The 15,609-nt window shown below is 42.5% G+C and overlaps 1 protein-coding gene across 5 annotated transcripts in view; it reads right to left on the bottom strand.

Annotated features, from left to right (window-relative positions):
• The window catches only part of UBP1 (upstream binding protein 1), a 35,768-nt gene extending 21,032 nt beyond the window's left edge, over positions 1-14,736 (bottom strand). The window contains exons 1-2 of one of the 5 annotated variants that reach the window (XM_053943673.1): positions 14,176-14,736; positions 4,929-5,080 (exon numbers count right to left, since the gene is read on the bottom strand). In XM_053943673.1, the coding sequence (XP_053799648.1) occupies positions 4,929-5,080; positions 14,176-14,288 (265 nt within the window). In that variant the 5' untranslated portion in view covers positions 14,289-14,736. Of the gene's footprint in view, positions 1-4,928; positions 5,081-8,696; positions 8,737-14,175 lie in introns of those variants that run through there. The other 4 variants (XM_053943645.1, XM_053943635.1, XM_053943653.1 and 1 more) reach the window with 4 other exon arrangements.
• Positions 14,737-15,609: the final 873 nt, after the last annotated feature.

Genomic DNA, 15,609 nt, shown 5'->3' with positions numbered 1-15,609 from the left:
ACATGTAAGTTCAACTATATTTAAAGTCAGCATTTCTTGGATCTGGTAATATTAATAAACTTTCTCAAATATTTCTCTGTTCTCTCTCAACTTTTTTTTTTGGGGGGGGTAGAGAGGTGGGTGAATAAAAAAATTCTGATTCTTTCCTCAAGAAGTATGGGGCTAGCCTTTCATAGGTACAAAATAGTATTAAGACAGTAGATTTGATAAAGGTAAAAATCAAAGAATACAAGACTTGAAAATGTAAAAACAGCTCTGGAAATTTTCAAGACAGAGGAACAGATACATTCTATTTTGGAGTTTTGGACATGTAGCTGCTCTGAAAGTGTAAAAAGCACCACAGCACTGATTTTTGTCATCCCTACATAAGACCTATATACACTACTTTCTCTGTTCTTTCCTGGAGAACATCCAGAGGAGCAAGGTGACATAGGCTATGGACAGTAAGTGAATCCAGTGTGAATTAAATTCACACTGAACCTGTGGCAGCTTCATTCACAAAAATCCTGGAATGTTCAAGTTTGGAAGGGACTTCTGGAGGTCATCTTTGGCAATTCCCCTGCTCAAGGCAAGGCCACGTACAGCCAATTGCCCAGCACTAAGCCTGGCTGGTTCTGAGCATCTGAAAGTATGCTCATTGAGACCATACTTCATAAGCTTCTTGGTAAAGATCTCATGGGAGAAACCAGCAAAAGCCTTACTGAAGGAAATCACTTATAAACAATAACTACTGCCCTCTCCTTGTCCACCAAGCCACCCAGTTCATCACAGATGTTTATCAAGCTGGTCAAGCATGATACCCCCTTGGGAAACCTGTGCTGACTACTCCTGATGATCTTGTCCTTTATGCACCAGGAAATGGTTACCAGGAAACACTGCTCCATCACCTTCCAAGGAAGCCTGTAGTTCTCTGGGTCCTCCTTTTTGAAGATCAGAGCAACATTAGCTTTGATGTAGTCTCTAGCACCTCTCCTAGTCACCAAGATCATTCAAAGACTGTTAATGGTGGCCTCACAGTGACACAGGCCACTGCCCTCAGCACTTGTGGGTGCATTCCATCAGGACCTGTGGATTTATGTATGTTCAGTTTGCTGAAGTACTTCCTGACCTTTCTTCTTTCACCAAGAGTACATATTCCTTGCTTCAGATTTTCCCCTCATCTCTAAGGCCTGGGATTCCTAAAGACCAGTGATAGCAGAAAAGACTGAGCCCAAGGCATTCAGTACTTCAGCCTTTTCCGTGGTCCGTGTCACCATGGCCAATGTCCTGTTCAGCAGGGGGCCCACTTCAATTGTCTTCCTCTTGCTTACACAAGACCATCTTGCTTTTGATATTCCTCACCAGATTCAGTTGCAGCTTGGCTTTGGCTTTTCTGATTGCACCCCTGCTGCAGGCTTGGACAATACCTCTACTCCTTTCAGGTTACCTGTCCCTGCCTCCACGTTCTGTATGCCCATCTTTTGTATTTGAGTTCCCTTGCTTACTACCTATGCAAGCCTCCTGCCACTTTTGCCTGAGTTACTGTTCTTTGGGATTTGCTGCAATTGAGTTTGGAGGATGGATTCAAGTTAATCCTTGAATGCTAACCAGTTATCTTGTGCCCCTCCTACCTCCAGGGCTTTATCCCATGGGACTCTACTCTCCTGAAGTTCAAAGATGTGATCTTGGTTTTCTGCCTTGCTTCTTCCTCTCAGGATCATAAAGTCCACCATCTTGAAGGCAGGCAAGCCTTGATACTCGCAAGCCCAAAGAGCCTTTCCCTGTTTCATGAGGTATAGCAGAGCCATCCTCTACCACTTGGATCAGGAAGCTGTCAATCAGCACTTTCCAGTCATGCGCTGTCCCTGCAGGAGACATCAGGGTGCTTGAGGTCCTCCTACAAGGACCACGGCCTGTGAATGTGAGGCTACTTCCAGCTCTTCAAAAAACATCTCACCTACTTGTTCATCCTGGTCAGGTGGCCTACAGCAGACACCTACTACAATGTCATCCATATGACATAATCCATCTATAATCCTTACCCATAAGCTCTCAACTGGAACATCATCTATCCCTAGGCAGAGGCCCAATATTCCAGCTGTTGTCCCACATAATCCTTAATCTCCCCTCCCTTATCCTCTTGCTCTGCCTTTCTTTAAGAGCTAATATCCCCACACTGTAATGTGGCACTTTGCAAGCCATCCCATCATGTCACCCTGATCCCAAGATCACACAGATGTCTTAAATCCTCATGCTTACTTCCTACGCCGCTTGCACTACTGATGTGTGTGCACTTCAGACGCACCTCACCATGCTGACTTACCACAAAGGGCTTTGGTGTTTCCTTGGAATGATGCTCTACAGGCACTTACTTGCTCATATCCAAATGCTGGAGATGACCCCGTTTAAGCCTCCTTTTGTTGATGCTGTGTTCCCTTTCATGCTCTTTGCTTATCAACCATGGTCATCACTCCTTCACAGTGATGCTGTTAGTCACTCCCTCCCTCACTGTTCCTACTTCAAAGCCCTCTTTACCAGGTCAGCCACAAGCTGGCTAAGGTACCTCCACTGCCCTTTCTGAGCTGGATCTCATCACTCACAAGCAGTTCTGTGCATTCACAGAACTCCAAGCTTTGCTGCACTGTGTAAATCAACCCAAAGAATGCTTCCTTTTTAAAAGCAATTCTCTTCCATACCACTTCTGCTATTCCATATACATCTAGGTGAACAGCAGCCCACTCAAAACTCCAATGTTTTCAATGGACCCATTTAACAGATTTTGCAGTAAGAACCCTGCAAACCCCTGAACAACCAACCACCATGGCTCCAAGATCTGAATTTCTAGAATCAGTTTCAGATTAACATCTAATCACGTTAAATATTCCATTAGCTAATACAATATCTCAAGTTGGAAGGACAACACAGGAATTGAATACAACACTCTGCTCCTCACAGGATTACCAAAACCTCAATCACATGACGAAAAACATCAGCTCAGTGCTCCCTGAACTCTGAGTGACACTCTTAGCAATACTAATTAAAATACTTACTGACAGAGGGTAAAATCAGGCTTAAGTATTGCCTTAGGGAATGTCACCACAGCTTAACAGACAGGGCAAATGTTCCCACTGCTTCTGATATTCCCAAGCCAGGAAACTAAAACAACTCCTGACAAAATTAAAGAGGGTACTTCCTCTTGAAAATTATTTAAGGCAAGACACCGCCTGAAAATGGGGCCAACCGGAAACCAGATATCTGAATAACCAGGAAGTAAATGACTCTTTAGCTAGAGGACTCAATCTAACTCATTACACAAATGTACCTATCATCGTAACTCAGTGTTGCAGACTGATCCTAATTTTAAGCTGCTTTCAGTATGAAAGGAAACATGTCTCACAACTTTTTTTTTTACTTATCACAGAATTTGATGAGTTGGAAGGGACTCACAAGGATCATTGAGTCCCAACTCCCAATGCTAACTCCCTGCACAGAACACCCCAAAAGTCACACCATGCGCCTGAGAGCATTGTCCAAATGCTTCTTGAGCTCTGTCAGGCTTGGTGCTGTGACCACTTCCCTGGAGAGCCTGTTCCAGTGCCCAGTCACCCTCTGGGTATACACATATACACACACTAAGAACCAGTAGAGAAATTTTAATGAAAATGCCTTAACCTAGGCAGTAAATGTACTGTCTTTCTACCTGAAGTACTAGCACAGAAAGGAGACTGGCAAACTGTTTTTTTTCTTCCCATATATTTTAAGGAAAGGGTATACTGATGCCCTCATTTTTCAATCACCAAAACTTCTTTGCCAATGATGTTTTTACACTGAAAGATATTTTCAAGGACAGATGAAAGAGTTACAGTAATTTTAGACACTGCCACTTTAAATAAGCGCTTCTCTTTAAGGTAAGCTCTTCTCACAAGCAAGACAGCAAGCACTTTCCTCCTTCAGCCTGATGCCTTGTGCTCTGTCTTCAAATTATAGCACATTCTATTGAGATTTAGAGTCAAACCCACAAGACAAAGAAAGCTGAACTAGATACAGGATCGGAGATCCTAGGGCATTACAGCCAGAGGAGGAGGAAGAGGTCGGAGGGTATGAAGCCATTTATATGGTCCAAAACAAATGATTAATGATTTTGAGTTCAGAATACCAGCTGAGTAAACTTAGGACACCAATGTAATTCTCAGAGGTGAGGAAGGTTTCATCATATGGCAATGACTACATTCAGATTATTCTACCCAGAAGTCAGTGCTCTCTCTAGGGGGAAAAAAAAAATCAATTTTCATGCAAATTAAAACCCAGGAAAAAAGGGAAAAAAACCCCAGCTTGATTCACATTAAGTATTTATTGAGTTAATTTCTGATAAATGTATACAAACTCCAAAAGTAATTGCACTTGTGATCGTCTTTAAACATAATACAGCTCTGGACAGACATGTCTGGTTAATTTGAGAGCAATTACAGAGGTCCCTTTGGTGCAGCACCTCAGGGACTGATATTTTAACATTTATTATGACTTTTGAGGGCTGTTTGTGTGTACCTCATGCATATATTCAATTAACTTGTTCTTATCAATCAATTTTAAGCAGAAATGCCAAATTAGTCCCAAATTTTCAGCTATTACTACCTGAAATTTGTCTCCTAAAAGCTCTGTTGGCTTGATTGTACTGGGGGATGGAGAGGGGCAACACACAACAGGGAAAAAAAAAAACAAAACCAAACCAATAAAGGAAGAAAGACCCCACCCCGACCAGAATCCAAAGGGAAAGTAACACCATACTACAGCTGTGAGCCTACAAATTGGACAAAAAAATACTACTAGTAAGGCATCCTTACAACCTCAATGCCCACAGTTTTGAATATACACACACATGTATGAAAACATGAAATACCACTTCAGTTTCAGACTTGAACCACAAGCTGCATTCACACATGTATACCAACCTTGATTCAAGTATGTGAGAGTTTCATCATATAATTTTACTGCTGGAGATGTTGCAGCACACATAACATACTGGAAAGGTGGATGTTTGGTCTCATTTTCTTGTGGAAGGCTGGAATCTTCCTGTTTGAAAATAGGCAGCGCCAAAACATCACTGAAAAGAAAAAAAAATAGACAACTTTGAGACTGTTGGCCCTGTTTTGATTGAAGTTAAAGAAAAAAAGTTATTTCTGACTTAAAAAAACCCGCAGTGAAATACATACAGAATTTTGTTACTCATTTTATTAGTAAAATCTATATGAGCAGTATCAAAAACATTTTCCACCAGAACTTTAGGCTAGGATACATAAAAAATACCATGGGACTTAAGCAGACAAACAGTTGCGCTGATCCTTTGAAAATCTAATCTTTGGTTCCTGTCTCCACTTAAAAAATTCAGTTTTCTCTTAACTTTTCACCTGTCAACACAGCCAAGCTTGCCTAACAGACTCGCAAATGAAAGCAAAGCTTTCATTTTCTTCTTTGAAATAATGTATTTCCCAAAGTAAGTTACCTAAACTGTGAAAGTATCTCTCTCCTCATTTAGTACCATTATATCTAACCTATTAATTCTGTTGATATTCTCAATCTTTTCTTAGGCTTTGGCACACTGATTAGCTCAAAAATTATTAAGCAGCAGATTCACAAAACATAAACTATAAAGTTTGTGCCAGGATTCACTTCACTTATCTACGATGCATAAGCAAGTGCCAGAAAAACTTTGGAAATGCTGTGTTTCCAGAGAATAAATAGCAATCCATGTTGTCCACAAGCTGTGGTAAGAGAAACAGTTTCACCACAACCAGCAAACACATCTTCTGCTTTCTACAGAAATTAGTAATCTGTATTAGCAATAATCTTCCTTGTATACAGAAATCCTTCATAAATTAGATTTTAGGAGTTTTTCTTGCACTGAATTTTTGTTCATGATGACATCATCTGCATATCCATGCAACTTTCTTTAAAAATGTTTCTAATGTGAATTAAGATCCCATACCACCTCACCTGTTCATTTAATTTTTAACCAACATTTATCTTGTTTGTATCTCTCACACTGATCACAAACATGTATTTAATGTATTTTGTAAAACAGTTATAAATTACTGTGTTGCACTACTATTTGTAGGTTGTGCACTAAAATGTTTAAAGTAAAACTTTTTTCACTGTTCCTCATTTCTGCAAGAGTCTGCTTTATTTAAAGAAAACTATTAATTACTCTTGGATTCCAGCTCATATCTGAAGAATCAAAATTGTATCATTACAAATTCAAAAAATGAAATGACAGCCAATTTTTTTGTGTCACACAGGCTTAGAATCTAAGACTTGGTCTGCTTAAGTCTTAGATATGCAGAGTGCAGGTGGGGCACCCCAACTTTTTTTCAGAGCAAGTGCTACATTCCGTTAGAGATGCTACTCTCCGGGCTATCTGGAAGATCTTATATTGACAAGTAAATATTTATGAAGGGTGAAAAAGTCAAAGAAATTTGTCTATACCTTGGAGAGACTGCATAGTGTCTCCCCAAAAAGAGACCAAAAAAAGGCACCCATACAGGTTTCCTTTCACTAGAAAGGAACCACAGGAGATGCTACAAAGACTGATGTAAGCAGGACAAGGCAGTACACTATCCAAAAAAGCATTACAAACCTACTGTGTCCTAGCTACTTCTGACACCACCTCCTCAAACTGTAGCCCAGAGAAGAATTAAGTTACAAAGGAAGATGTGAAATAACCACTTAAGAGAAGTGGACACCCTTAGAAGAGTTTTCTCATACAGAGACAGGGATCTGTGAGTAGGACAGCAAAATCCAGAGATGGGTGAGTGCCATTGAGGATGACTTAAAGAAAAAAGGAGCTGCTTCAAGCCCTAACATCATCAGGAGGGCAGCACGAGCAGCCCAACACAAGAGGGAGCGCTGTGACAGCGACAAGCAGAGGGAAGTGTGGTCCCAAGACAGGACTGCTCCACCAGGAACCCATGATCGCCACACACTTCAGCACCCAAAACACAAGTGCCATTATAAGGAGAACTCTAAAATGGCAAGAACAAGGAAACAATGGCAATGTTTAAAATACACACGAGTCAAAGTGCAACAACCAAGGCAAGAGAAGTATCTCACCAAATAAATTACCTGTAATTCTCGACTAAGTTCTGCAGCACTTGCCTTCACATAACACACGAGATTAAAGAGAAGTCTTTTGTGTATTCATGAAAAATATCTTTAAAGCCTTCATTTTCTACTCTCAATTTGAAGTTTAAAATGTAGCTGGTCTTAATAAAGCATGACGTGGTTAATGAATTAGCTAAGAGACATGGCATTGGAAGCCTACAAATACACCAATTTAGGCAGCTTTTGCTAATACTTACAAAACATAATGACTAACTGCCACTGCAGGAGAAGGAAAAATAAAGACATCCAGCTCTACAACCCTACAATGTAGCTGTAAAGAGAGCACAGTGTTCATTCTTAAATGCCACCATTCCAAAAAATACTCCAGAAGACAGCACAAGGCAAATTTTTCCTATAAAACTCTTCTGGGTACTAGTACATTCCAAAGGAAAGCACAAGCCAATGCAATGTAAACTCCTTCCTAGACCATCTCTAAATAAATACCATTTAAATAATATTTTGATTCATTCACTTGCAAAGAATCAAATACTGGTGTTTTTTGCATTTCAACATACACTCTTTCCCCATCTAAAAACAGATTAAAGCTGCTATTAAAACAGTCAATAAGGTATGAGTAAAGTATTTCAAATTAAGACCTGAAGGATCAGTTTAAATAGGGACCAGCTAAATTTCACAGCAACAAGCATTTTCTACAAAATAAAATTCATTGCAGCACAGGTGAAGAAAAGATGCAAAGACTGCTCACAGTGGGAAACAGAATGGGAAACAGAAACTTAATATTTTTAACAGTGCTCTTTACTTAAGCTAAAGATGATAAACTGCATATAATATATGCTATTGCATCAATCACATTACCAGAAACTATGGAAGTGCTATAATCTTTTTACCACCTCTAATATTATACTGATTTTATTTTAACGCCCAACAAAAACAAAAAGCAAACAAACAAAAAACCCAAAGAAATCCCACACACAAACAAACACAATACAGAGAACAGATCAGCCTTGTCAGTTCCAGCCTTTTTCCTCTCAGACCCCCATTACAATTTCTGCATTTATAATGAGCCCATGTCCCAGCAGAACAAATCATCTGCCACAGTCAATCCCCGGCAGCCTCCATGCATCCTTTAGTCATTTTCCTACTCACCTGGTGAAATCTTGTTTTTGCTAGGCCAGTACAGATTAGAGACAGGGACTTGTAGTGCCAGCTTTGCTTAAGTTATTTCACACAGCAAAGAACTTCTTACCTAAACTGAAGTGGCCACTGGCAGAGCAGCCCAGATGGAAGAAAAGCCAAGTGTTCCAAAATAGCTACTGTTGAAATTACTTCAGACTACAGGGGAACAGAGAGCTTGAAGAGACTGATTCTGTTCCTTTTTTGCCATTATTAACTTTTGATCTTGTGAAGTAAAGACTCACTTCACTTGTCTCATATAAGTGAATTTTAGAACCACAAGCAAGCTGATATATGGGCAAGCAGTAACCTTTGGAAGGACAAGTAGCATCTTTTGTTATATTTTCTGATATCATTTGAGAAAGTCCATCTAGCAGGGTTTACCCTCCTGATGGAAGGAACTCTGAGACCAGGTTTTTGAAACTTACTTCTAGTAAGAAAAGTCTTATCTCAGTTCCTCAGCATGTGCTATCTAAAGCATTCAAATGAAATGCATTCTTTTCTTCCTATAGGGAGGAAAAAAATTTACCCAGAAAAAGCCCCAACAGAAACAGTCTTCATTACACCCCAAATACAGGCAGGAAACCTATCCTCCAACACAAGTCTTAGCTACTTATGCTACAGAGATGCATACATGAAATATCACCATACAAAAGCAGGAAGGCTTAGAAGAGGAAGCAAGGTGAATGTTACCACTTGAACTAAAATATCCAGTGGGATGCACCACATGTGAGAAGCTGTCCTATGTCATGTACCCTAGATGAGCATAGTACAAAAAGACCAAGAAAAATGTAATTTATCCCCTCATGCTTGTGAAATGTGTTTGTAAGCCTTCAAAATCAACCTTCCTTAAAAATTTAAAACCTTCTTTCTACACATTGTCCAAAGTGTTAAAAAAAAAACCTAACACACACATACAAAACACCACTCCCTAATAATAATAGGGTCAAAATAATAGGGTCCAAAAAATAATGAAGAATTTCCTGTCCTTACAAGAACAGGAACTACTATGTCAACAAAATTCAAACTGATGTTCCATCAATCATCTGCCTTATCTATCTTCTGGATTGTATACTTAAGGGTGTGAGTACTAAAGCATCCCAAGGCCTTTTGAACAGACCTTTTGAAACTTTAAAGCATGGTTTTTATGAGGACAAATACCTTTAAGAAAATTTTTTCTCAAGCAGTTTTTGATTTAAGAGTTAAGATCTTAAGGCCAAGCTCTGAACTGTTCAGAGGTAGGAACAAGCCATAGGAAAATGTAAGGCAATGGGAGACCTGGTACTTCCTAACACTTCCCCTATGTCCACAAAAGCAAGTTTGATGGGGGGAAAGACTTGTGGAATTAATTTCTGGGAAGCAACCTTCTCTGCAGCAGCTGTCCAAGAAATCCAACATATGAGAAACATGTGCAAGTGTAATTCTGTTCCTGGGAATCCCACAGACCACCACACAGAAACTCAAATGGAGAAAGGCTTCAATTTAAGGGGAGTCTGGCACAAAATACAAGAAACCACCAATCAAAGAAAGAAGAAAATGCCAACAACAAAACCTGTGTCATTCCTACCAAGGAAAAGAACTAAAAATGTTCACCATGACAAATCCACTCCTCCGACACAGGGAGGTCAGGCAGCCGCTCTCACTTGCAGCAGGCTCCAGTACAGATGGCTCCTACATAGGAGAATGCCTGAAGAGCACATGAAGACAGATCTGCTGCCCTGCTCTCAATCTGCTATGTCCATCCAACATGAGAGGTGACAGGGGAACAGAGAAGATAGTTCTGCACTTTGAAGTCTTTTCCTTAAAAATTAAACTGGCCCCTGACTTTTTGTAATGTATTCACATACTCAACTTGGAAGAAAACAACTCAAACCCAAGCCAACGTCAACGATCTAGAACATGAGGTTTATCTTTCAACATGTTTTATCTGTGGTAACAAAGCAAGGAGGCTTAGGTTTATGGATACACTTTTCCTTCAAATGCCTATTTCCTCACAGGTATTTACTTATTTCTGTGCTTGCACAAAGAATCCAGCTCCAATTCTAATCAGTACCTGACATTTTATTTTAGAATCTATATGTGCGTGAAAATTCATTTTTTCTACAGTGCTATACATAAAAAATAGAACAGACCACTAAAACAGAAGCTTTATAATGTATTCTGCAGAAAGCACTTTGTACATCCAAAAAAGAAGAAAAGGAAAAAAAATCAGGATACCATCAGCAAACATTCCTCTTTCAAAAATCCAATATAACCAGCAGTAGAGTCTCAAAAGAGTGGGAGACATTAGGGGAAACATAAACAGCAGTTTGTCTGTCATAACATAATAGCAGCCAAAACCAGGGCCTGAATGAGATAACTCTTTTTTGGTTTTGCACAGCAACTATGAAATTAAGGAACTGTCACAACCCAATCGTCTCCTCCTGAAAAGAGAGCTCTAAGTGGTAAGACAGTGTTCCCTCAACTCCTGTCTGACCATCTCAGGGTTACTTCAGCCTGAACTGTGCTCGAGAGGTGGTACACCAAGTCCCCTCACAGCCAAGGCTCTCCACACCACAGTAAGGAGACAAGACTGAAGACTGCATTAGGCTTTCCCTCTTTTTAACCAAGGCAGCAGACAGCTGCGTTCTCAAAAAACACTTAAGTGTTTGGGAGATGCAGCAGAGTCAAACTGACTTAATTCTCCAAAAATTAAGGATTGTATGGATGTATTTTCATACAGTCTTTTGTAGAGACTTCTCCATTTCAGAACCAAAAGTCATTTTTTAATTTAGTTTGATGAACTTCAGGTTTTAACCTACAAATATATACCAAAACAGCTACTTCTGAAAATAATTATCAAGTTCCCCATGACAAGCTTGAATTGTACCACTACAAACGCCATTAGAACTGCAAACATTTAAATAAATCCATGTACTAAGCTTTCAAATTACACATAAAAATATAGTCACTAAGATACTTGTGTATTAATGCTCAATTAACCCAATGAATATTGATTCAATAATCAAATAATTCATAGATGAAAAATGGAATTCTGCTAGAAATATGACAGGCAGTTCTTTGAAACTTGTCTTTAAATAGCCTCCATTTTTCTGCAGTTCATAGCAACCATAAGTGGTCCTCAAATGTACTCAACTACTGTTGTGTTACAACGGATATTATGAGGGTTTCATAAAAAAACATGATGGGTGCCATTATCAACAGAAATTAACATTAACTCCCTTAAATTAACTCAAAACTCACTGACCCCTTACTGAAGGGTACAATGTTTTTATACAGGTTTTGGTGCAGGTGTTATTTGACACATCTGACAACTGTTACTATCAACTGAATTTAATTTTGTGATTATAGGCAGTTTCTTATTGCATGAGAAGGTGCTAGAATAGCAATCAGAAAAAATGGGTTTTGAGGAAATTTCAAAAACTATTTAAAACTGGCGTCAATCTGTAGGGGAATTTAAAAGCCACTTAGCTGCCTTCTAACAAAAGAATTGATGATGGATCCAAAAATGGATTGATGATCAATGATCATGTGCGACATTCTCAGGAAAAATAAACACAGGAGTAATGCCATATATTCTATCTAAGGGCACTGAGTTATCATCAACTCCAGGAAGTATCACCTCCTTTATATACAACCCAAACAGTTCAAAGAATTACATGCAGATCTTCCTAACAAAATCAAAGGGGCATATACCTTGAGGAGTTCTCCCAGGACTCTCCTCCAAGCAATATTTAATTTTCTTCTTTTTTTTCTTTAATAAAATGCCACGTAATTAACTTATACTGGCACAGTGAATAGTGACAGAGCAGTATCTCTCCTGTTCATGCTTGGCCACTTCTCTTGGTTTTCCCCTCTCACATCACTTAACGGACCATAATTTCTCTGAAATTATGAAATCATCATTTAACCAATACACAGAATAATTTAAATATGTGCTGAGAATCACTCTGAATCCAACAAACACTAATGGCAATTAGGTGATCCCTTTAACTATGGGGTCCATGACTTAAGTTACAAATACTACTTCTACTCTGTATGTTTTCCAAAATTACTCTACAGATGAAATGTGTAACAAGATTCAAGACTAATATACAGCTTATACAATATTACTTTTTAAGTGCTGTTTTAATGGCTACAACTCCTTCTGTGGTAGGTCAAAATGTCCTAATAGGCAGGTATATGTAACAAAAAGCCACCCACCATGACCAGAAAAAACAATCTATCCCACAACAGTAAGGATGGATGGTAATTCTTACACTTTCTAGAACCTGAAGTGTGTGCATTACTGGGATGAGAAACGAAGTTATGAAAATACAGGAAAATATAAAAAAAATTAACAGTCAAAATGCAGAACTTCTAATCATAAGAGATCCTAAAAAGAACTGAATCAAAATAGAGAAGAGCAGTTCTTGAACATGAGCACATGCATTTTCCATTGGTGTCTGCACTTAGAACCCATCTAGGCAACAACCACACAGCTGCCCACAAAAACTGGCACACCACTACATGGGACGAATATCTGAAGGTTTGCGAAGACAGAAACGGGACAGAAGTGGGATAAAATCCAGACAAGCTGAATATAAAATCAGGAATATTCTCATCAAGACAAATGAATCACTTCGTTCTCTGAACTGGCAAGTTCTCAATGTTATTTTTAATAAAAAAAAAAAAACAAAACAACAACCAAAAAAAAAAAAAAACCAAACCAAACCAACCAAAACACAACCCAAACCCCACACAGAACAAAACCCCCATCAAATATATGTCCCACCATAAATCCACTGAACTCACAATACCAAATACTATCAGAACGGTCCTCATTTCTATCCAGTAGAAGCCCTTTTCCGTAACTTCCAGCAAAGACACTGCACTTCCAAATATTTTTCCTGGGAAGTACTGTCTTAAAGTATACATAATAGATGAAGCTTGTGGTCACCTGCAAGTTTCAGTTTTCCCTCAGAGAGAACGTGCCTTTTATAAAGGCTAGGCATCAAAATTATCAAACTCAAGTGTTTTACTTCTCCAGACAAAACACAAACACTGACAAACCATGTCGAAAACCTTGGACTTAAAATATCTGTCGTTGTCTCCAAAACAGTTTCTCTTTTTCACACTAAGTCGTCATTCAGGAATCCACACATTCTGCCCATGAGCAAGCTAAAATTTACTCAAACAAGTACAGTTTTAACTTAGTTTCGAAAAGGCACATTCAAACGCTACTTAAACACTAACTTTGTAAGACCTGGAAAACAATCAAAAGGTAAGGAAACCGCCAAGTTTACTACGAACAGAGAGCTACACGGCAAGAAAAAAAAAACATCATTAAAGACACACTGCATAGAAAAAAAACATCACTACACAAAAATACAGAATAAGTACTAAATAAAGTACAACCATACTACCCCTCTGTTAACTACAACGTATACCTGGTCGAGAAAGAACATTTTTAAACCTGGCAGGAAACACCTATTGTTTATCACGAACAAGAACTACATTTGTCGAGTGTAAGATGACCGTAGTTTGGAATGTGGGATCCAGTTACACCCCAAAGGGACAGCGAAATGTCAGTTTTAGAGTTTTAGGACAGGGATTTCGCATATAAAGGGAATAGCACCCCAGCGCAGGCAGCTGCCCGCCCTTCCCGAGCGGCCACCTGCCAGCAGCACGGGAGGGCAGGGCGGGATCCCCTCCGGCACGTGCCCACGCCTCGGGAAAGGCATTCGGAATGAAGAAAGAAAAAAAAAAAAAAAAAAAAAAAAAAAAAAGGAAAGGGAGAAACTCCGGCTCCTTCCCGCGCAGCCTCAGCCTGCCCAGCGGCCAGCGGCACAGGCAGGGCTGCGCGGCCCGAGGAGGCCGGCGGGGACGCGGCGCCCAGCGCCGGGGATGAGCTGCGGGGCGAGTTACCTCATGCTGTAGGCACCGGCTCCCAGCTCCTGCCCGATGCCCGAGAGGCTGGCGTCGAAGTCGTGCACCAACCCGGACTCGATCACTTCATCCATCTTCAACACCCACGCCATGTTCCGCCGGCCCCGCCGCGCTCCCGCCGCGGGAGGAGCCGGACGGGGCGGAGCCGCTCGGCACCGGCGCCGCCGGGGAGGCGGTGCCGGGCAGGCGAGGGGGCTGGAGGAGAGGGGGGGAGAGGGGGGGGGAAAAGCACGTGCGGGGCGGGGGGACAGGGGCGACTCCGCGCTCAGCCCCGGGGGGGCCCTTTCCTCGAGGCGCGACCAGGGCGCGGGGTCGCTCTCAGCATCCTGCGCCCGCCCGGCCGCCGCGGGGCGCTGGGGACCGGGCGGCCGCCGCCTCCTCCTCCGACCGGACACTGCCCAGCGCCGCCGCCGCCGCTTCTGCCGCCGCCCGAGCTCCGACCCAGCCCAGCGGCGCCGCCCGCCGCATTATTCGCCGGGGGGAGGCTGCGGCGGCAGCAGCAGCAGCAGCACCGCGAACGCCCGCCGGGGAGGAGCCGCCGCCGCCGCCGCCGGAGGTCACGGCGCCCCGGGGGCCCGCGCCCGCCGCTCCGGCGCGTCCCGCAGCGCCGCCGCCGCCGCTCACGACAACATGGCGGCGGCTTCCACCCCCGAGCGCCTGCCGGGGCGGTGCCTGCCCGCGATCGGCGCCGCCGATTGGCTGGGCCCCGCCGGGTGGTCCAATCAGGGGCAGGCGCGGAGGGGTGCGGGAGGAAGCCCGGCCAATGAGGAGGCACTTCCTCACGCCAGGTGACGTCAGCGAGACGGGCGCGAGCGATCTCTGCGCTCCTCCCCAGGCCCGCGGCATGGCGGGAGCGCGCCCCGGAAGCGGCGGCGGCCGGAGGCGGAGGGGTGGGAGCGGGAAGTGGCGGCGGGTCGCGCGGGCCGCCGGGAATGGCGGCTGCCTGCGCCCCCGCCGGGCCGCGCGGGCCTCGTTCGCTCCCCAGTGACCTCCCGCGCGGTGACTGCCCTAAGCAGCCGGGTTCGGTGTAAGGTGTCCATTCCCATGGCTGAGGAGCCTGGAACGACATAAGCTTTAAGGCCCGTTCCCAACCCAAACCGTTGCATGGTCGCTTTTCCCAGAGAATACCGAGGAGCCTTCCCAGAAAAACACCCAAACCCCACAGAATCACTGAATGTTCTGAGTTGGAAGGGATCCTCGAGGAACACAAGGTTCAGGTTGGAAGGGACCATGCTGGGTCATCCGGTCCAACCTCCCTGCTGAGGCAGGGTCATCCTGGAGCACACGGCACAGGATTGCATCCAGATGGTTCTTGAATATCTCCAGTGAGGGAGACTGCACAGACTCTCTGGGTAATCTGTTCCAGTGCTCGGTCACCCGCCCAGTGAAGAAGTTCTTCCTCATATTCAGGTG

Source organism: Vidua chalybeata, chromosome 1, assembly GCF_026979565.1.
Source record: "Vidua chalybeata isolate OUT-0048 chromosome 1, bVidCha1 merged haplotype, whole genome shotgun sequence".
Lineage (NCBI taxonomy): Eukaryota > Metazoa > Chordata > Aves > Passeriformes > Viduidae > Vidua > Vidua chalybeata.
The sequence above is the reverse complement of the archived record's forward strand: the minus strand, read 5'-3'. Positions and strand labels throughout refer to the sequence as shown.